Source organism: Falco biarmicus, chromosome 8 (assembly GCF_023638135.1).
Source record: "Falco biarmicus isolate bFalBia1 chromosome 8, bFalBia1.pri, whole genome shotgun sequence".
NCBI lineage: Eukaryota > Metazoa > Chordata > Aves > Falconiformes > Falconidae > Falco > Falco biarmicus.
The window spans coordinates 16561851-16582463 of record NC_079295.1 but is presented as its reverse complement, the minus strand read 5'-3'; the positions used below and the strand labels follow the sequence as shown (position 1 = coordinate 16582463).

Here is a 20613-nt window from a genome sequence, read left to right as displayed (position 1 = left end):
GTATATTCTTCAAATGTGAATTCACATGCATCGTACAAAGACGGCTCTACCAGCACCAGTGAAGGGGCTGTGCCAGAGCTCAGTGCAGTGGTCTGTGAAATCAGGTGGGGAGGAAATGAGGCAGCACATCTGGAATAGGCCCTGCTTTCTCAGCAGCAGCACAGTGCACTTTGTTCTACCAGTAAGGTCAGAAGTCCTGTGTCTTCCAAGTACACTCAGTTCTCAAAAGCATCTTTTTCTGTTTTGCCTAAAATAACAGCCTCATTTGATTGTTTTTTTTAGCCTACGTTTTGGAAAAAACTAGTTATATCCATTTTCATTACTAAGGATTTGTGGATGCTGTTGCAGAAGTCGCCTCTAGAAATAGCAGTTTGATTGGAAAGGTGGAGAGTTACAGGGTGAGAATCCTCTTGATACATTTGTTAGTTAGGTCTGTTCATAAAGTGCTAGATTGCTGTAGTAATAACCTTCAGCTTAAGGGAATCGCACAGTAGATCAGAAAAATACTTCAGCACGGATTCTTAATCTTATGAAAAAGAGCTGGGTTGGAAATTTTAAAAATAGAGAAATCTCCTTGAAGTAGGGATTAGGAATATGCTTAAGCCACCTGAGCTGTTTCTTTTTGAATGTCAGCTATTTTATCTCAGCTTCTTGGCAGACTGCTACACGTCTGAGTGCTGATGATGTCTACTTTGCTGCTTTGTTGTGTTTCTAACTGAATGCCTCTCTTTAATTTCTGTGGCAGCATCCCTTGCTCCGCCTCCCCCCTCCATCCTACAGGTAACTCCACAGTTACCGCTAATGGGATTTGTGGCCAGAGTTCAAGAAAACAGTAAGTTTGCTGCTTCCTTGTGCTATGATTTATGATCTATGATTTAGATGTGGCTTTTGTTTTGAGTGGATGAAAGATTTGTCTGCTTATAGCTAGAATTCTGCCTTCTCTGCTGCCTCTGCAAGTTTGTCTGAAATTGTGAAGGGAGGGAAAAGGAAGTAATTTTATTGGAGAAACCTGAACCTTTCTTCCCTGGATTTTATTGTCTCTACTGTATTTCCACAAGTCTAGCTGTTGGTGCCAGTGCAACTAATTGGGGTATGGAGTATTACTTCAACCTGCTAACATGGTTCAAGAGACATTTTCATGGTTATACTATTGTGTATTTTCAGTTTCAGATACTCCTCCCCCACCACCGCCTGTGGATGAGCCAGTGTTTGATGAATCCCCACCTCCACCCCCACCTCCAGAGGATTATGAGGAGGAGGAGGCAGCTGTGGTAGAGTATAGTGATCCATATGCTGAGGAGGACCCTCCTTGGGCACCGAGGACCTACTTAGAAAAGGGTAGGTGTGGAATTAGTAGAGATAGTAGGGTCCTGTTTGTAAGAACATTTTGTATAAGCTCCTGCCATTCTGCATTGGACATGGAGTCTGCCTAGATTGCTTCATAGCTGGTGTTTGGTGTTGTGGTAGAGGTGCTCCTCCAAATGGCAACTTAAAGAACAGAAGTTAAGCTACTCTTCTGAGTCTTGACTCTTTCACCCCTTCCTCCACAAAGGGAAGAATCATAATTAGCTGGCTAATTACATATTGTTTAAATTCTCTGTAATCTACTTAAGACTCACCTTTCAGCAGCCTGCTGAACCCTCATAATCAAACACATAGGAGGCCAAAAATGAATGAATCGGTGCTGCACCTGCGCTTGAACTTTGAGCATCTGGTGCGTCTGGGGAAGTGCCGCAAGGGGTGTCCGGGGCTCTGGAAGCCGCAGTGCTGCAGCAGTGTGGGACTGCTAAGCTAGAAGGTGCTGGGTCTGTGCAGGACTGACCGAGGCATTGCTGCGTGGCTGCATCTAGATGTCTTCCAGTTCTGAAGCAGGTGTGTGGAGTGGAAACATGCTAGAGTAAAACTACAGGTGAAATAAAGTGAGTGGGTAAATGACTTAGGGGCACTTGAATATGAGAAAATTCTACTGCCTGGTGTTCTCCTGTGAAACAGGGTCATGTAAAGGGTGATACAAAATCTAATGCTGTGAAGCAGCCAGGCATCTCAGCTGAGCGATTGTTAGACACATTCACTCTGCGTCAGGGTAAAATAAATAAGAATGCCACCAAGAAAAACCCAGTGAAGGACTTGAGGGGAGGGAAAAAACCCAGATGGAAGAGACACTTTCTGCCAACTCCTGCCCAAAGAAAATGTTACTACTCCTGAGGGAGATGGAGGAATATGTGGGAGTTTTTTTGTTGTTCCCCCACCCTCTGTCTAGCTGGTGTGTTTAGTGCAAGGAGTACCCAGGCTTTGCTGACAAGCTGAGACCATTTGTCATACAAAGTGGCTGACTTGCAGGGTGTTTACATGACTCGCTTTATCTATTGACCTCTCCACACCCCTGATTGACAGCAAGTGTCACTGTTATTCTGTTGATGCACACAGGCTCTTTGTTTGATTGGAAGTTGCTTCAGCTTATTCTTGTCAGGGAAGCTTATTTCCATGAGGGAGGACAGGGAAGAAAAGGGATCTTGTATACAAAGTACTCCACTTGCTGTGCAGTTTGGAGGATATTCTCGATTATTGATACTAGTTACCTGGCTTCACAAAATCAGGTTTGGGGTGCCTTGGGGCTCCTGATGTCGCATTTCTTTCTTTGTGGGAGGATGGCAAATTTCAGTACAGGTCATTTCAGAAAATACTGGGTGTGCTACATTACTTAATGAACTCCTCCTTATCAAGCAGTTAGAATGCACAATTATCTGCTCAGTTTCATTGTGGCTGGTGTATCTTGTGCTGGATGAAGATGGCAGGCATGTTACTTTTCGATAGGACAGGTAGTCTCAAGATTTTCCTCTGTATTTTCCCAGACATAAGACACTCTTTAGCCTAATTCTACATTCATATCGCTATCTTTGTTATGTTTCTGTTATTCCTGCCACCTGGCTCTCAGAAAACGCTCAGTGGCATTTCAGCTAGAAGCAAAAGAGGAAAAAGAGGATCCTGATGTGCACTGCCTGCTTATAGTATCTCATACTAATGCAAAGAGGCTGTGTGTGTTTGTGGGCAAGAGAAGCCACAAAATCATGTGGCACATGGCCTGGCAAAACAACTTTCTATTTGAAGAAATAGCAACATTTGAATTACAGCATATTGTTCTGATCTGCTTTTCAGTGTGATTTCTGAAAGCTTGTGAACTAAAATGATTTATATAGGTGCATATATGCACAGATTTGTTCCATCTCAGCAGGCAGTCCAGGCACTTGTAGTTTGATATTTATAGGAAAAAGCACGTGGGATAGCAAAACTGTGATGGGAGTCTTTAAAGATTAGCTGGAGAAAGTCGGGCTTTTAGTCCGAACATTTTTCCTGAAGAAAAGCAAAAGTATAGGAAGGCAAACATTCTCTCATACTGAGGTAGAGTCCCATGCAAAAACAATTTTGATCTGTATTGTGAAAACTAGATGACTAAAACGCCTAAAAGGTTGGTCTGTTCTTAGAAACACAAAAGTAATGAAAAATTAAAGTGCTTACAATGTATGAAGAACTATTAAATAGTAGGTTTAGGATACCAGAAAAAAAATGAGATAGTGACATACCAGAAAGAAATGAGATAGTGACATAGGTGTGGATTCTGTTGTAGTTATATGAATAGCTCTACTTATAGTCAGCCCATGACTTGAGATTTGACTGCTTTGCTGAAGTTGGGAGAGAAGTGCTTGGCTGTGATTTTTGTTTTTTTTTTTAATTTATTTTTTGGTAGCAAGTGAGCTTTAAAGTTAATGAAAAGCCCCATGCTAAAAGAGGACTTTCATACTCGAAGAACATGTATACTTATCCTGCTGTGAACTAATACTGCTTTATCTTCTGCAAAATTATTCCTGTGGCAACTCCTTAAGTTCCTATAAATAGTATTCTGTGCCATGTGATTCAAAGTGGACAAAACTGATGGAAGGAAATAGTTGTTCAAACACTATTAACCCCAATAAGTAGAGTAGCAATTCCTAGGATTTGTGCTTGTTTATTTAAATTCATATGAAATCATTTCTAATAGGTTTAGTGTAGATAATCTTTGCTAAAGTGAGAATGTAGAAGCTGGGACCCCAAGGAGGTATCAAATAGAGGGTTGCTATATATTGAAATGGGATTCAGTATGATCCACTACTCAAACCTACAGCTGAGGAAGGTAGTGAGCAGCAGATCCATCTGAACAGATGGAGAAACTCTTAGATGGGATACAGTTATTGGGGTTGTTGAACTTGAGGATGCTACCAGATGGCTGTAATAGCAACAGCCAACCTGCAATGTCCAGGGAAGTGCGCTGCAGTTTTCCGTTGAGCTCTGTGTCTGGGTGCATGGTGTGAAAACATAAGAATGTGCCCCAACTTTGCAAATCAGATGAACACAAACAGGTTTCCAGAAGGAGAAATTGCCCTCATACCACAGAGAGAGAAGTGGCTATCGGATTTCATGTGGATAACCCCCCTGGCCTACATTTTCGGTCAGTTGGATGTAACAGAGTTCAGCCAAACTCTGTGTAATTGTTGAAGAACGAAGATCGCTGATCGGAAGAATGTCCACCTAAATGAGTAATTCTGGTTTTCATATCCGCATTGAAACGCGTTCAGATATAAACTAGAAGAGGCCCTGGCTCCGCCTCACAGGGAAGCATGCTGCCCCCTGAGTCAGTAGTGCTGGTTCCTGTCCCGTCTGAAGCCTTTTCTGCAGTGCTGGCCTGGGCTTGTGGTATGTGACAAGCTCACAGCTTGAGCTGGTGGGGCTACAGACAGAAGGATTTAACAGCCTTTTAGAGAGAGGAATGTTGCTGGTACAAAAGTAACACGCAGGAAGCACTGGTGATGTAAAAACAAAACCAGGCTTCAGGTAATTTTATATGAGGCTTAACAAGAAGCGAATTTTCATCATAAGCTTAGGGAAGAGTTTTCTGCCTGCGATCATGAAATAATGAATCCATTCAGTATCGGAAGGGACTAGAGCATGCTCAAAAATGAGAAAGAAAGGAATTGGAAGTTACTGTGATCCTTGGATTATTATTTTCAAGAGAATGAAGAACAACAGCACAGTGACTCTAGGAAGACATGTTTTTAAATGAACAGGTATAGAAGGCAGTTAAGAAGGAATTTTGAAAGGACTTAAATTGATCGTATCACATGTTCATATAGTGACTTCTGGTTTTCAAGCTAAAAATTCTCTCATTTCTCCATTCGTGTTTTGTTTCCTTAGAATGGTATATTTAAAACTAGTGGGAATGAGTTACTTAACAACTGTGCTGGCATAAGTGTAGAGCCTGCAACATGTGTTTTTAGAATATGCTCTGGTCAAATGATACAAATCTCCTGTTTGGGAGATTTATTTTTAAAAAAATATATCCCTGTATATACTGATTCTCCACTGGGATTGATCTGTATATTTTACTTTATGATCTGTTCAGGATCCAGGTTTCCCTAGTAAATATTTGTACTGATGCCTTTGTTGCCTCAAAAGGAAATGACCTCTTTTCTTTTGAAAAGAATGATGAGTTTAGTAGGACTTTTGGACGCTGTGCTCATGAACACATGCTGTTAGTTTTCTCTCCTTGCTTTGGTTTAGAGTATCTTCCCTTCTATCCCCAGTATGAGATTTTAGGATCCCTGTCCAACATGCATTTTGTTTCAATGGCAGCGCTGCATGTTTCATTGCCAAGTGCTCAAAGCAGGGACTGATGCTGTTTGTTAAAGTATTCAGAGTCTGGCGTAGCTAATTTTCTGTATGGAACACATAATTATAGGACTGAGAATGGAAAAACAAATCAAGTTGATGTCTATTTTCTGCCATTTCAGGACAGTGCTCTCTTTAATATTTGCCAGTGCTTTGTTCAATTTCTTTGACTTTCCTAAAAGCTTTTGTGCCTTCAGTAAAATACTCTGCAGCTGTGGGAAAGATGTCCTGATACAGCAGGCATACATTCTGTTTCAGAGACCCACCCTTACTTCTCCCTAGCCCTTAACAGGGACTCACCCACCTTGGCACTGTATATATTATATATATACACACACTGGGAGTGACTTCTAGCAACATGTTGGGACTGCACGTACACATTTTACAGGTTTAGATGTGGGGGTAGCTAAGGTAGATGGAAGCCTGGGACATCAGCCTTGGCTCATTCTGTCTGTGATCTGAAGAGAGCTCTTATTACTCTCCCTCTGCCACGTTTTCCTGTTGACTGTTAGTTGTGCAGAGATCTGGTGTAGCACTTATATATAATACATGAGTCTTGGAGTAGGTCTGAGTGGTCACAGTCACGGGGAGTTCCATTGGCCTCCTTGTATCATTCCACACCAGAAGTTTATCGTGTATTTGCAACCCTTTCTTCTGCTGGATCTGGAAATAGAAGAGTTAAAGTAGTCCTGGCTCATGTGCTTCAAAGCATGAGCTCTTGTAAAAGGGGTTGGAAGAATCTGCCCCTCCCAGCAGGTCATTCTGCACACAGAGGTGAGGCAGTGCAGTTCTCCCAGACTGCCTTGAATGTGGAGAACTTTGTAGGAGGTGGGTTCATTTTTGTCTTCCTCCCTGTACCTCTCCTAACAGTTATGCTCTGTTCTTTCCTAGTGGTGGCGATCTACGACTACACAAAGGACAAAGAAGATGAGCTCTCATTTCAGGAAGGTGCCATCATTTATGTCATCAAGAAAAACGATGACGGCTGGTATGAGGGAGTCATGAATGGAGTGACAGGGCTCTTCCCAGGGAACTATGTGGAGTCGATCATGCATTACTCGGAGTGAAGACTAGAGGACAGAACGCCGCATCTCCTGCTGCAGGAGCTGGCAGGGCTTCCTGGATCTCCACCAGCCTCTGGGGCCCCATCCAGTGTAACTGAATGAAGGATAATTGTAACAACCACTCTTTTGGGTTTTTTTCTTTGGTCCCCCTCCCCGCACCCTCCCCATTATAAAACAATAGTGATTTGTTTGAACCAATGGCTCTTCCTGCTGCCAGCAGAGGCTGTCCTGAGCCATCTGACCTTGAATTAAGCTGACCCATTCAGATGTAACAAACTCCTTGAGTAGCTGATACTTCACTCGAATTCTGACTTCTGACAGGCTTTGGGATCTGTCTCAGGAATCCTGTGTGCCCTCGTGGTACTACCCTTTGCAGCAGTGCCTGGCGCTTGGGATGTCCTGGATGCTTGCAGTGAAGGGTTACTGGCCAGTGGACATCCCTCCTGTTTCTACACAACACTCCTGTGCAGCTGGAAGAACAGTCGTGTACTAGGAAACACTGGGATTTCTACACAGAGCCATTCCTGTAACTGCTTTCCAGATAGTTGGACACATCTTTAGCGTAAACACTTCTGCAGCTGCTCTGCACATGTAGGCTGACGTGGGCACACAGAGCTGGCTTTCATTCACTCACCTTTCAGTTTAGACAATTAAGATGGGTGCAGCCCACCCCCATTTCCTCATCTTTTGAATGCCACACGTTTGTTTTGTGTTCTGCACTGATGTAAATGTGCTCCTCTCCACAGCGAGCTGCTGGCCATGGGTGCTGCCGGATTAAACAGAACTCACAGATGCTGTTGACGGTGAAGGCAAAACAAAGTTTACAGGTCCTCCTGGGGTTTGAGGGTAAACTCTAGGGGCTGTGATCTAAGGTTCAAATCTGCTCACGCCTGCTTGCACTAGAGAAACTTAACCCCAACTTTAGTCTTATGCACAATGTAATCTTAAAAATCCAATCAGGTATTGTAAATTGGCTATTTTGTACTTGATGACTAGATTTGCATATGTACTGTGAGAGCCCTGTGCAGAGGCAGGACAAACGGCAATTGTCGTCTTCATGTCTGTTGCCAAAATCTCTTCAGTGGAAGTAAAAAGGGCTGTTGTGTGTACTGGTTTCCCATGGAAATCCAAGCAGTAACTAGTAGTAGTCCTAGCTCTTCCCCCAGCCCACTCCTATTATAAAGAAATAGATATTTTGAGCTGTACTGGTGGATCTGGGGTGGAGTAATACCAGGTGAAGGCTCTGTAGCCCCTTGTGTTGATAGTTTGCTTCTTAATCTAGTCTCAGTTAAAACTCTGCTCCGTGGTTTGCCTAGCAGATCAGTGTGAAGTGACGGCTGTACTAGTCTGCCCTCAGGAAGGACTAAACGTTATCTCTGGGTAAATGTCATGCATTGACAGGTGAGTTTATTAAATGCCCTGTTGCGGTCCTCTTAGCCTGCGAATTGAGCTAATCGCTGTATCACGTATCCCTGTATCCCTCCTGGGCCAGGGCATCTTCCTGGACAGCTTTTGACTGTCACCTGGCCAGGTTCCAGCTGGTACCAGCAGTAGCTTGTCAAAGGCAGACAACGCTGCCGCTGTGTCCCGAGGCAGAGCAGCGCACAGGAGAGCACTGCTGGGGCTGGGTTTGTGATCCTCTTGGCACCGATGCAGGCGACGGGCCCAGTCCCCTTGCTGGGTGGTGCGTGTGATGTCAGGATGGAGGTGCAGGTGTGGTACAGACCTGGCCAGGGAGGTGCCATAGCTGCTCCAGGGGGAAAACGAGGAAACGAACGGGTGAGGTGTGTTTGTGGGACGTGGGTGAGTGTGATCACCCTGCTGTGAGCTTGTGGAAGGGTGTGTGTAAGGAACTAGTTTGGTTGAAGCCTACGGGAGGTACAGCTTTGAGGAAACTGGTGAGAAGAGGGAAGTTACTTTCTCCCCTGCTCGGTCCACAGCCCGCGTAGCCAGGACACTGCTGTCTCCATTCTGGAAGCTGGCAGCATTGTTTGGCGTGAGCGTTAGCCAGATATCCTTCCACCTTCCTCCCTGAAGACCTGTCTCTCGCAGCAGGACTAGCGGAGGCAGCCGTGTTCGGTTCCCTCGGCCTGCCGTTTCTCTGGGGGGAAGCCTGGAAACAGTGGCCGTGCAGTCACTGGGGTGGCTGTTCCCAGTGTTACGCGGCAGGTCTACGCTCTTTGCACAGAGAGGTGGTGCTTGCAGCCCATCCAGCGGCCCGGGTGACCGAGCAGCAACACTGCACAAGCCTTTGGTGCTCACAGGGTGGCTGTGCCTTCCAGGACTATCAGAGCTTTCCACGTTTCTCTTGCCCTGGGTATGTTTGTGGTAAAGACTGAGCACACGGTGCTCAAACGCGTGGCGTTATGGCAGCTTTGTGAGTTACTAAACGAGAGCTGAACCTCTCCCTGTGCACCCATGCTCCGGCTGGGAGGTCACGCATTAGCGAGACGTGTAAGTCTGAGTAAGAGCATGCGCTTGAGTACTTCTGGCAGCTGGATGGGTGGATAGCTTAACTTCTGCTGCGTGTGATACACACTTGTGTCCTTAATCTCCAGCCAGCTTGGAAGTGTTTTGCGCTGTGAACTCGGGGAAGTGCTGAACACTTGCCGGAGCTTGGCACAGAAGATGAGGCTGCAAAACCTTGCAAGTGGAATGCGTGAAGCTCCTTAGAGAACTGGTTTTGGTCTGATGAGCCAGAGGTTAGTTCAGTCCCTGCTGATAGCATGTGGAATTGTTTATCCTGCAAGAGCTGCTGTGGATGGAAACTTTTAGGTCACCTCCTGCTGGTTTTATGCTTTATTATACAGTACTAACGTAGCGAAAACTTGAGTTTTATGCATATTTTTTATTTTGTACAGACTTTAATTCTGTGGCTTGTTTGGGGATGATGTGATGTAATGATCATAGACCAGGCCAAGGTAAACAGGCTTTGTATATTAATGTTACATAGATTGCATGCTAGTAAAGTCAGTGAGGGTCGTGTTTCCAGTTTTGTCCCTTGTACTTCTCCAAAACCTTCTCCCCCTGCCCCTTTTTAATTTACATGTTGACTTTAAAAGGGGGTGGAGAATGGGGGCGGGACAGGGAGAAACACCTCTGTTTCAAAAAGATGCACATCTCATCACTGAGTTTTGCTGCCACAGCTGATGCTGTTCAGCATCACAGGCTGTTGAATCAGCAGCATGAGAGGTATGTGAGGTGGGGGAAGGAGACCCTCCAGATTAGCCCAAAGAGTGCCGTACGGCCAAAATGAGTATGTGTGTCCTTTGTGAGAGCTGCCTTAGCCCAGCCATCTGCTTTCATAGTGCACAGAAACCGGTCAGCACAGAAGTCAGTCAGCATCCTCTAGCGGTGTTTTTGCCTTGGTTTGCTGTATCAGAGATTTGTTTCTTGCCCTTAACCCCGGGGACAAAGCTATTAACTACAGCTGCCTCTCTGCAATGTGCCTGTGTGAGAGGAGGTGTCTGACTGAGTCTGTCCCCATCTAGTGCTGAAGCAGGTGGTTTTGGTGCCTCCTTTCCAGCCTAAGAAGGATGGCTGAGGCTGCATGTGTCTCACCCCCCACCCCCTCCCAATGGATTCATGCGTTTTGTTTCTCTCACTGGCTGTTGCAGCAGAGGGCGGAGAGGGGCAGGAGAGGCAAGCAGCAAATTTTGCACTTGAGCATCCAGATGGTGTGAGCGCGTGCCTGCTGGCTGGCGTGGGCACCAGAGAGCTGAAGCAATGCCTGAAGACTTGCTGGACTGACTGTTGACACAGGCAGCCACCAATGCACTGAAGAGCCATTGCTCTCGCTGGAGGACACGAGGTGCAGTGTGCCCCCAAGGTAGATGGCAGAGCTTGGTGCGTGTTACCGGGGGCTGACCACATTTCTGGGGCTTGGCTTGTCCTTGGCGCTAGTGGAGTTGGGTGTTTCTGAAAGCGGCTGGAGCAGTCTGCGGCTGGGTGTTTTACCATTGGGTGCCAGGGAGGCTTAGACCCAGCTAGTTCTTGCTGGAGCAGTTTTGGTCTCCTTTCACAGCTCCTGGGCGTTTTCTTCTTTCTTTGCTGCTGAGGGATCTTGGTGACAGCCAACGCTGACATTGGCAGTGATGCAGCTTCTGAAAAGCGGCACTTCTATCCAGGGCGTTTCAGTTGATCAGGCAAAGAAAGTGAGGCAGCGGCAGGACTGATGCTCCTTTTCTGGCAGAGGGTAGGCTGCCTGCCTGCTGTGTATCGGCATCATTGTTGAATAGAGGTGGAAGAGGGGGTTGTACACTGATACCAGCTGTTGTGCTCTTATAGTGTCTCCCACCTGTGCCCGATAGTGATTTAATGCTGTGCTCTGCCCAGCAACTTCCACCATCTTCCTAGCACGCACTGCAGCTGTGCCTCTCTGCTGGAAATGAGCTCTCTTTCTTAGTTATGTCCCTGGCCTTCAGGCATAAATCAAAACCAAAACTTTCAAGTTTTCCTTTCTGGAAAGGATGGGACTTTTTGTGGGTTAGTAAACTGGGGGCATTTACAGAGCTTCTCCTCCCAGAGCTGGGACAGGACATCTTGTCACACAAGTGGAGTCTGTATTCTCTGCAGGGCAAAATGTTGGAAGCTACTAGAAGCTGCTGTTGGAAAGACCACGGTGCTGTGGGTCCTAGGGTGAGCGGTACTTGCATTGAGAGCACAGAGTCACTGCTCGAGCACTGCAGCGTTTCAGAGGCATTACACACCCCGGGCAGAGACTTCAGTTCTTGCGTTGACAGCAGTGGCGGTTGGAAATGTGGGGTGCTGTTGCATTCGCTAAGGGAAGTATTTGCCGCCCTAATCGCGGGAGAAGATGGTGTAAACTGAGCACTGGCGAGCAGGTGATGGGCTACAGTGTATGGGGTGCTGCTCTCAGCAATTTACTGCGCTTACAGGTAGATTCACTTTCCCCAGCTTTTGGCAGCTCTCAGTATTGGGCTCTGCCACCTTTTGCCGGTAAAAGGGTGTTACACAGGTCAGAGTAGTGCAAGAAGGGAACAGTTTGTGGCTGGGTGTTGGTTGGTTGGTTTTTTTGTTTTCCCCCTAGGAGCTGAAGCCAGTGTGTAGTAACAGTCCTGTTGATCTGCTTTTGATTCGAAACTGCAAGAAGGGTGGGAGCCCCACCTCAGTCTATGGGAAGGTTACTAAAAGCTTGATGTGGCCAAGGTTTGCCAACTGCTGTTACAACAAATAATTCACTGACCATGGTGTTCTGCTGCTTTCATTAAACAAACCCCACACACCCATGTGCTTCGTGCAGTCTCCTGCCTGTGCAGGAAGTGTTTTTCTCTGGTACTCTAAACAGTTGTGTTAGCAACTTTGCTTATTACAAGACGTACAGTAATGTCAGCAGTAGCCTGTTGTCCAAAGGTGAGGTAAGCCTACACCCCGCTGAACACCGACTGCAGTGGTGGCTGCTGAAACGTGTGCAGTACCTTTGTTCCAGTTTCTCTTAAAACCTCAGAAAAACCCTACCGCTATTGACTAATGAGGAAGAGCTGTGTAAAAATTCATTTCCATTACAGCGCCTTGGTAAAGTGCTGACATGTCTGAGATTTTTTTTTTTTTTTTTTTTTGTAAAGAACAAGTGCTTCTTTTCACATTTGAAAAAGTGTCTTTTGCAACTTGCATGGACAAGTAGTTTCTATGAATTCTCTGGAAATGTCAGTGTCTAACATGGATTTTGTCCATGCACTTTTTTCTGAAAGCAGATTACCCCCCACCCCCACCCCGCCCCTCTGGTCTGCAGTCGCAGGAGCAGCACGCTGTGCTTTTGCTTTTGGCACTGCCGATGCGGTGGATGAGTGCAGAGCCCACTGTAAATGACCAAGCCCGCAGGACTCTGGGGAGCTGTATGCCGCCAGTGACGTTTTATTGTGTGTGCCATTTGAACCACCTTCCAGTGAGTGCAAAACCCAATTTTTAAATTTTTTTAATTGTACTTGGAATTAACTGTTGCTGTGTACTAAACCCTCTTGTTACGAGCCCTAAATAAAAAGAACAAAGCACACCCCATGTGTTCTGTGAGCGTGCCGCTGCCGCGTCACGTACTTTTGTCTTTGGCTACAGACTTTTCAACACGGTGAGCGCAGGGATGGTCGCTGGTGTATGCAGGAGCGCATCACCGAGGAGCTCCAAGTGCAGCACCTCCCGCAGCAAAGGTACGATCCCTGGCATCCAGCCTGCTGCCCTCCTCCCGCAGCTCCTCTCTGTGCGCCTGCTCGTGCCCTGTAATCGCCACTAACGTAACGCCTCAAATCTCGGCTGTAAAAGCTGCAGCTGCCGCAGGGCCAGCCTGCGCGTGTAGCCCGGGAGGAGGTGACCAGAGCTGAATTCCCTCAGGGGACCCCAGAGAGGGGCCGCAGCAACACTTACCGGCCATCAGCAATCCTGCACGAGCAGGGCTGCAGAGGACTCTGCAGGCCTGAGGGAGGAGGCAGAGGGGAGAGGTGAGCCTTCGCACCCAGTGAGTCCTCTTTAGACCTGCAGTTGGTGTGCACCATGCTGCTGGTACGGCCAGCTCACCCACCGGAAAGAACTGTGCAAAGGAACAATAAAAAGCAATTTTATTGAGAGTGAGTATATAAATGGTAACTTCCAGGCCATCAGATACCTGACCCCTACGGCGGGGGAACCACTGATGCCCTCAGAACACAATGTGGGTTCTGAACTCATGAAAAAAGAAAATGGCAAGACAGAGGATTAAAACAGATAATTAAATTTAACTACATCTTTATTGAATTGTGCATATTCCATTGTATAATGATCTATATTGGGTACTCTATAACGTAGTATTTCTTTTGTCCTCTCCCATGCTTAAAAAAGTATATTTATACATATATTTATATATATATTTATAATATGGCAAAGCTCCCCCCAACCTGAAGCTATCAGTCTAAAAAGAGCTTTGATTTTTTTTTTGAAAAGGGAAGAAGAGGGGAGGCAATCCCATTGAAAGATAAAATGTGCAATTTTCTTTTTAAAGCAGTAAACATGAATGTATTTACAGCACTCAGCACAAGCTTGCTGCACAGACAAATCATCATTGCAATGACACTTTTTTTCTTACATTTGCATCCCCAGTATTATACAGAATATCACCAGTGACTGCTAACAATTAGTGTAAGCCATAAAACAACCTGCTGCTCTCATTTCTGGTCCACTGCAGTCCACTAGAAGGAGACCTAAGATCTGCAATTACAACTTGTGACAAAGTGTTTAGTTTTCCTTTTAGAAGGACCAATTCAGCAGCCGGGAGCCCTGGGCACGGGTCCGTTCGCCCCTGCCCCCTGCAAATGTGTACCCAGGTACCAGTGTTGGTGAAAGGCAGGAGAGGCACAACAGCGAGCACTGGCAGCCCTGTTCTCTCACCAACAGCTGCTGCAAATCGGCAGCACTTGAGCTCCTGGCAGCTTGGCCTGGGGAGATGCAAGCACATCGTGCACATCTGCGTACCTGGAATTTAGCTCTGAATGCATCTTTGGCATCTTGGGAAACATGGGAGGGACCTATTTTCCACTGTAAGGAACAGTTTGTTGGTTCAATTCCCAAGTCTTCTAGAAGACAGGATGCCTTTAAGCATGTAAATAAGGGGGAGGGGGGGGGTGTCCAAAATCTGTTACTCAAGTTCCTTCTCATTTCCCTTGCTAAACCCTGCTGTGAGGGACTGCGCGTACAGCACTAGTTCCTGTTCCTCCTGCCCTTCCAACTGCTCTCGCTCTCCTCACCGAAGATACGCAGTTCTGAGGAACAGAGCTCACGGAGTCCTTGCCCTGTTGAGCACCTCTGAGCACCGAGCAGTCATTACCCAAATCGCTCTTTTTCCCATGTTCGTGGCAATTACTTTAAATTTACGTTGTAAGGGATAAGCATGTGCTGTCGCCTCATTTGCAGTTTAGTGTCCTAAACTTTTCAAAACTAGACAGAGCCTGTGACTCAGCGGATCACAGTATTGGAGAGTGCTGACCCCTGCAACCCAACACTGGTTTTGTCAGTCTTCACGGACATTTTAATTGACAGAACAAAAAGAATTCAGAAAGGAAGATCACTGAACTTGAGACAAACTTACTCTTTCAAAACAAACGCTTAAAACCAACCAGCACACTATAAAATGGTCTAAGAGAAACTATCCCATCTGGAGTCTGCTCCAGTTGTGCAAGAGAATGCAAAACTTCCCACTCCTCTCACCTCCAAATGAGGAACGCTGTTTGAACAGGTATGTAAGCTACACCTTGACAATGGAAAAAGGAGGAAAAACCCAAACTCACGTTCTGGCTGCACCCTCACTACCTTCTCTATTGCTTTCCTGGAGTGCAACTGATTTTGACATGACTGTATTTAAGTAATACTCAATAGTATGACCCACTTACAATCTTAATTTGAATAGGAAAGAAATTTACCTGCAATGGTACCACTGAAGTAAAACAGTTTAGTTCTGTGCAGTTTCTGTAATAAACGGGAAGATTTCTCTTTTGCCCTTTTGCTGTTGAAATGGCACTTTTGGTTCCTCAAACTCTGCAAAAAATAATTTTAACTCAGAGAAAAACTGGTCATACTTTATCTCTGAGCTGATCTACCTGGTTGCCTAAGGACACAGAAAGAAGAAATCAGAAAACCTTTAAATGTGCAAGTCCGGAACAGTAAATCTTAAAATGCACTTGTTGAGAAAACTGCTCCCTCTCCCATCAGACCTGAAACCAAAGTGATCCGGGTACCTTCACTTTGTTTCCCTGATGTGTCAGTCGGTCACTGTTGCCCTGCAGGAAACTGCAGAGTAAGTTCAGGAGAGGAGCTCTTTGGCTTTGAGGTCGTGCACCAAGTCAGAGCCAGCAGTGGTGGTTTTGCCGCAGGAGACCACTGCACAGGGTGGAGCAGGAGCTGTCCTCTTCCACAGAAAACAACAAGATTATTTTATTGTGAGACACGCGCCTGACCTCCTCCCCTAGCCACAGGTTTTGAAAGACTAAACGGAACCCCTGGCATACCCGCCTCAAACACGCTGCCTGTGGTTTGTTTAGAACCTGTAGTTGTTTTTTAAAATAATTTCTCCTCTGGGACTAGTGCTGATGTAAGACCCTTCTAAAGCAACTCCAAGACCTGAATTACAATAGATGTGCCGGAAGGGACTCGCTCCCGGCTTTCTACACCTGTGCTGCAGGCACAGTGAAACCTGGCTGAACAGGAGGGCCCTGCTGCTCACAGAGGTGGCTGCTACCGCTGCGTGGCAGAGAGGAAATGGAGACCAAAGCTGGGACAGATTGACGAATGCAGCTGTACGCTCGCAGCTGCCCCTGCAGCGGCAGGGCTTCCCCAGACACCCACCTTAATAGGTGTGAAGGGCAGGCACTTCATCATGTCACACCGCTGCAGCTGTACGCTCAACATGTCAGAATCGAAGCAGCTGCTGCCTTTGTGTCCAGGGCGCGAAAGCTCAGCCCTCACACGCTCATTTTAACAGTGCCCAAAGGGTTACAGCCCGTGTTTGCGGCACGCTCTGTGTCTGAGATCTGGCCCCTTTGTTTTCCGATTTAAATAAACGGAGCAATTATGAAACCAGTGCAGATGGGGGAAAACAACTTGCTTGCAAATAAGGCATAAATATTTACTGTCACAAGACCAGTAAATACCCTGGAACAGCAAGTTATAAGGAAGGGGTCTCGTAAGCGGAAGAGGCAACCAGGCTGTCTGAACCATACTGTAGCCAAATTTCAGTGCTCAGCTGAGAGAAAGCAAGTTGCAGCCACTCACTGTATTTCTGTATCACTGCTGGCTTAGGAAGGAATACTGGGTGCCACCTTTGCTGACGCTCATTCGTTTTGCTGCAAACTTAAGAGTTAAACTTCTCTCTCCCAGCAAGCTGTGTAGCAGCCTGCAGTAGTAAGCATGGACTCATCATCTAGGGAGGGATACTGAGGAAATGAACTTGGGCACAGGAAAATGAGAACAAAGCTCAAATGCCTCTGAAGAAATTGCACTCAAAACATTGCTCTGCCACGTCTAAAGCCCAGAGGTACCCGCACTGAATGAACAAAAGAAAAAGGGCTGGAACCGACACACACCAGTGGAGCTGTTCTGGGGGAAGGGGGGCAAAGAAAAACAGATGGGGCAAGCAGAATTCCCCGACTGCTCTCACCTGGGCGCACAGGCTGCGTCAGCCCAGCCGCACCTTGCCAGGGAGCAGGAGAACATGCCCACTTACCCACCATCGCTAACAGCTGGGGCGTTACGACTGTATCTGCGCACCTTTCGCGCCACTGGTGGGTATGAGCCCCAGGAGCTGCTGCAGTACAAGGCAGCAAGAGGACCAATGTTGAAGATTACAGCACCCATGAACTGCAGTGCAGCTTGACAACCTTCCTAGGAAGTTATTCGCCAGCTACACTGAGCACGCTTAAAATCAACAATGCAAATGCTTTTAAGGACACTTCATAAGCACAAAAATAGTAGAAACAAAACTTTGTGAACAATTTGAAAGATACAAAAAAGTGCCTTTCCATAGCAGTGCTTTAAAAATGCACACAATGGTATATACTCTTATTGCTCAAAAAAACTAGTCTGAAATATTAAAACAATTTCCAGAGGTGCTGAAACAGATTTTAAAAAAATCATATGAAACAGGTCAGCAGAGACAGCACCATTAATTTTTCTCTTTTCACGATGTACTTATTTAAAACTATATAGTTATAGATGTGTCATTTCCCCCCCTCTAATTAGCAAAGCTTTTTCTCCTATTCATAAAGTATTCACAAAGACATTTATTTTCTTATTTGGATTTTAAAAACGCTTTATAAAAAAAAAAGGAATGGGGGACACTGTCACAATATTTCTTAAATCTATCAGCCTGAATTACTGTGATGGAGATTAGTTTACATCTTTTTTACACACTTGAGGATACTGTCAGGTCAAGCTACTTCCTTTGTTTCATTCTTTGGGGGAAAGAAAGCATTTAAAATTTGCTTTTGGAGGAGAAAAATTAGACAAACAGTAAGATCATTTGCTATCTCAGCCTTGACAGTATCCCCGTGGTGACGAGGGAAGTTGCCACAACAGAGGATAGGGTAGGTACAGTCCAAGGACTGTAGTTACTTTACAAAGGCTGCGTACCACCCCCCTGTAATGAACATGCATGATACATAAGACCACTTACGCTAACTATACTACCTTATCACAACGTCTGAATACGTGGGTAGGACTGTACAATCCAGCTACTGAAGTACAAGAGAAAGGGCTCTAGTACTTGATACGGTGATTGACTGTGAATCGATGGCAAGCGAAAACACAAAAGCAAATACATGGTCTTATTTCCTGCTCATATGGGTCCTTAAAATAAAGTACCAGCAAATGTTATTGCCTCTCAGGGTTGGGTTTGTTTGGTTTTTTTTTTTCCAGTCTTCTCCCTTGACTGCTAGAAGTGCAACTTTGTAATTAACAGATTTTATTGGTTGCCGTCTCCGGCGGGTCAAAGAAAAGAGAGAATTCCCACTGCGCTTGGCCTGAATTTACCACTCCCTTCTCTACTTTCCGAAGGGGAAGTTCCCTGACGGTTTCTAATGAATTACAAACAATACTTTCTTTAAATGTTTCCAGACACTTGTTGTTGTAAAGATAACACATCTTACCAGGCACAGACAAGGGGAGACTGTACGCTGTGTACGCCTGTGCGAGAACACAGTGCTCTCCACAGAAACCTACCTGCTCGTTCAGGGTAAGAATTACACGTACAAGTGACGTACCGGTGTGGGTCGGCATCGATTGCAGGAGTCCTGGCAGCTTTCAGAAGGGGTTAACACAAATATATTCATCTTCAGCCATAGAAACAAATGTCTGAGCCTACTATAAAGTTAGAATGCACGACGGATTGGAATAATATATATTTATCCTACTTACTGCATGGACTCTGAAAGAATTTGTAGCAGTGTATAATTTTAAACTATTTGGAAGGGAGGGGGAGGCTCTTTATAGTATAAATATATTTCACTCCAGCCCACTATATATAAAATCTATTTTCCTCCTCAGAACACACTCATTTTCAGTAGTACTATGACCAGAATGTTTTGGTATGTTGCATCTGTACTTTTCAACCACTGGACAATGTACAGTTACTAGCAGAACACCTCAGCTCTGCACCACTTACCCACCACAAACTGCTAAGAGGTTTGGGGGTGGGTGTTATTTTTCTGCCTTTCTTTGCGGTGCCCCCTACATCTTCACCTTTGTGGTAAGATTTGCCTAGTTACAGAGTCCAATTCCAGATAATATAGTGACTGAAACAATAAATACGATTCTACAAAAACATTCTGGTTATCTTCTATAATTGCGACGAAATATAGCACAATATATTATATACCTACACTTATAATACATGCACAAACATGTCTCACGTGGACAGACGCTACAAAAAATTACCTCCTACTCTCCCCTAAATGCAGAAAAAGTAAGAAAATGGGCTTTTGGTCCAATCCATATGAAGGGTAAAAGAAACTGAAAGGGTAAGTCAGTGCCTCTCTACCCACCACTCCCAATAAAATATCAGCAGCCCCAAGCTCCCGACTTTTCGGGCCTAGCCACAAAAGGGGAATGTCTTTACATTTAGCCTTAGCTATGGTTTGAGATCACCTCTTTTGACGGGGCTATCATCCACATCCCCGCGTTGTCTCCAAGTGCGCAAGATCACAGGCTGGCCGATCCCAGAGCGGCCAAGTCACGGAAAGCACGGGCCCTTGGGGACCGACTACCAGTCCCGCGACAGCTTGGTGTTCTGATCCCTTTTGGGAGGTGCAGGGGGCGGCCCCCTCCGTAACGTTGCATAGCCAGATATATGACTGCCCCCAAAGCTGCTCGTCTTCTGCTGGTCAGCCAGCAGCTCTGGCGGCGGTGGAGGCAGGGCCATGTCGTCCATGGTGGCCGTGGGCTCTGCCCTGGACATGCGCGCGGAGGAGAGGGAGCCGTGCCGGGTGATGGATTTCCGCTGCAGCGTCCGGTTGAGGTCGGCCAGGAATCCCGGCTGAACGCTAAGGCTGGACTTGGGTGAAGTGGGCACTTGAGGGCCTGCTGGCCCTGGTGGCTCTGCGGCCTCCGCCTGCGTCAGTCGGGTGCTGTCGTTCCGCTTGGGACGCGTGGGCGGCGGGGCTTTTTTCACAGACGGTTTTGACCATGCCTGAGGCTGGGGATTGACAACGGCGACTTTTGGGGAGGTGCTGCCTGAAAACACGGATGGGATCTCAACCGGCGGGAGAGGAAGATCTATTTCAGGCGGCGGCGGTGGAAAGTCTGAGTCGGATGGTGGTGAAGGGAATTCGACCACAGGTTCCTTCCCAGACATGCCCGGAGCAGGAGCCTTGGCTGGGATCCCTCCTTGCGGAAGGACAATGGGCAGGCTCACCCCAGAGAGGTTGAGCTTTCCTGGCTTCGGAGGGGCTGCAGGAGGTGACGACTCCTTGGAAGGAGACCCTGACGGCTCTGGTGGGTGTGCAAATTTGCTGACAAGGCGGTCCACCGAAGGTCTCTTGGACTCGTGGTACTCAGTGGAGCTGGCAGACTTGATGCTGGAGTTTCGCTGAGGTGTCGGAGGTGGTTTCTTCCCTCCGGGGCTTGATGTCTTGCTGGTCTTTTTGACTGGAGACCCTGACTTGTCAGGGGGGGGAGAACCTGCAGAGGAAGCCGGGGAAGGAGGTGGAGGAGGAAACACTAAGCTGCTCTCTGGTGGAGGAGGAGGGAAATCTGGCGAGGGAGCCAAAGCGGGCTGCCATTTGGGCTTCGCCTTCACTGCTGGAGGCGACTGCGGCGCCCCGCTCAGTGGAAGGGGTTTCAGAGGCTGGGGCTCCGCGGCAGGCGGGGCGGGGGGGGG

General features: G+C 46.6%; 2 protein-coding genes across 19 annotated transcripts in view; one reads left to right on the top strand and one right to left on the bottom strand.

The window, feature by feature from the left end:
• Nucleotides 1-12777, top strand: part of ABI2 (abl interactor 2) — a 71785-nt gene extending 59008 nt beyond the window's left edge. For 9 of the 18 annotated variants that reach the window (XM_056350488.1, XM_056350496.1, XM_056350490.1 and 6 more), the window contains 3 exons: nt 746-832; nt 1165-1338; nt 6592-12777. In XM_056350488.1, the coding sequence (XP_056206463.1) occupies nt 746-832; nt 1165-1338; nt 6592-6767 (437 nt within the window). In that variant the 3' untranslated portion in view covers nt 6768-12777. The remainder of the gene's footprint in view (nt 1-745; nt 833-1164; nt 1339-6591) is intronic. The other 9 variants (XM_056350505.1, XM_056350492.1, XM_056350493.1 and 6 more) reach the window with 1 other exon arrangement.
• A 705-nt stretch (nt 12778-13482) lies between these two features.
• Nucleotides 13483-20613, bottom strand: part of RAPH1 (Ras association (RalGDS/AF-6) and pleckstrin homology domains 1) — a 97656-nt gene continuing 90525 nt past the window's right edge. The window contains 1 exon segment of the mRNA XM_056350486.1: nt 13483-20613. Coding sequence (XP_056206461.1) covers nt 19498-20613 — 1116 coding nt within the window. The 3' untranslated portion in view covers nt 13483-19497.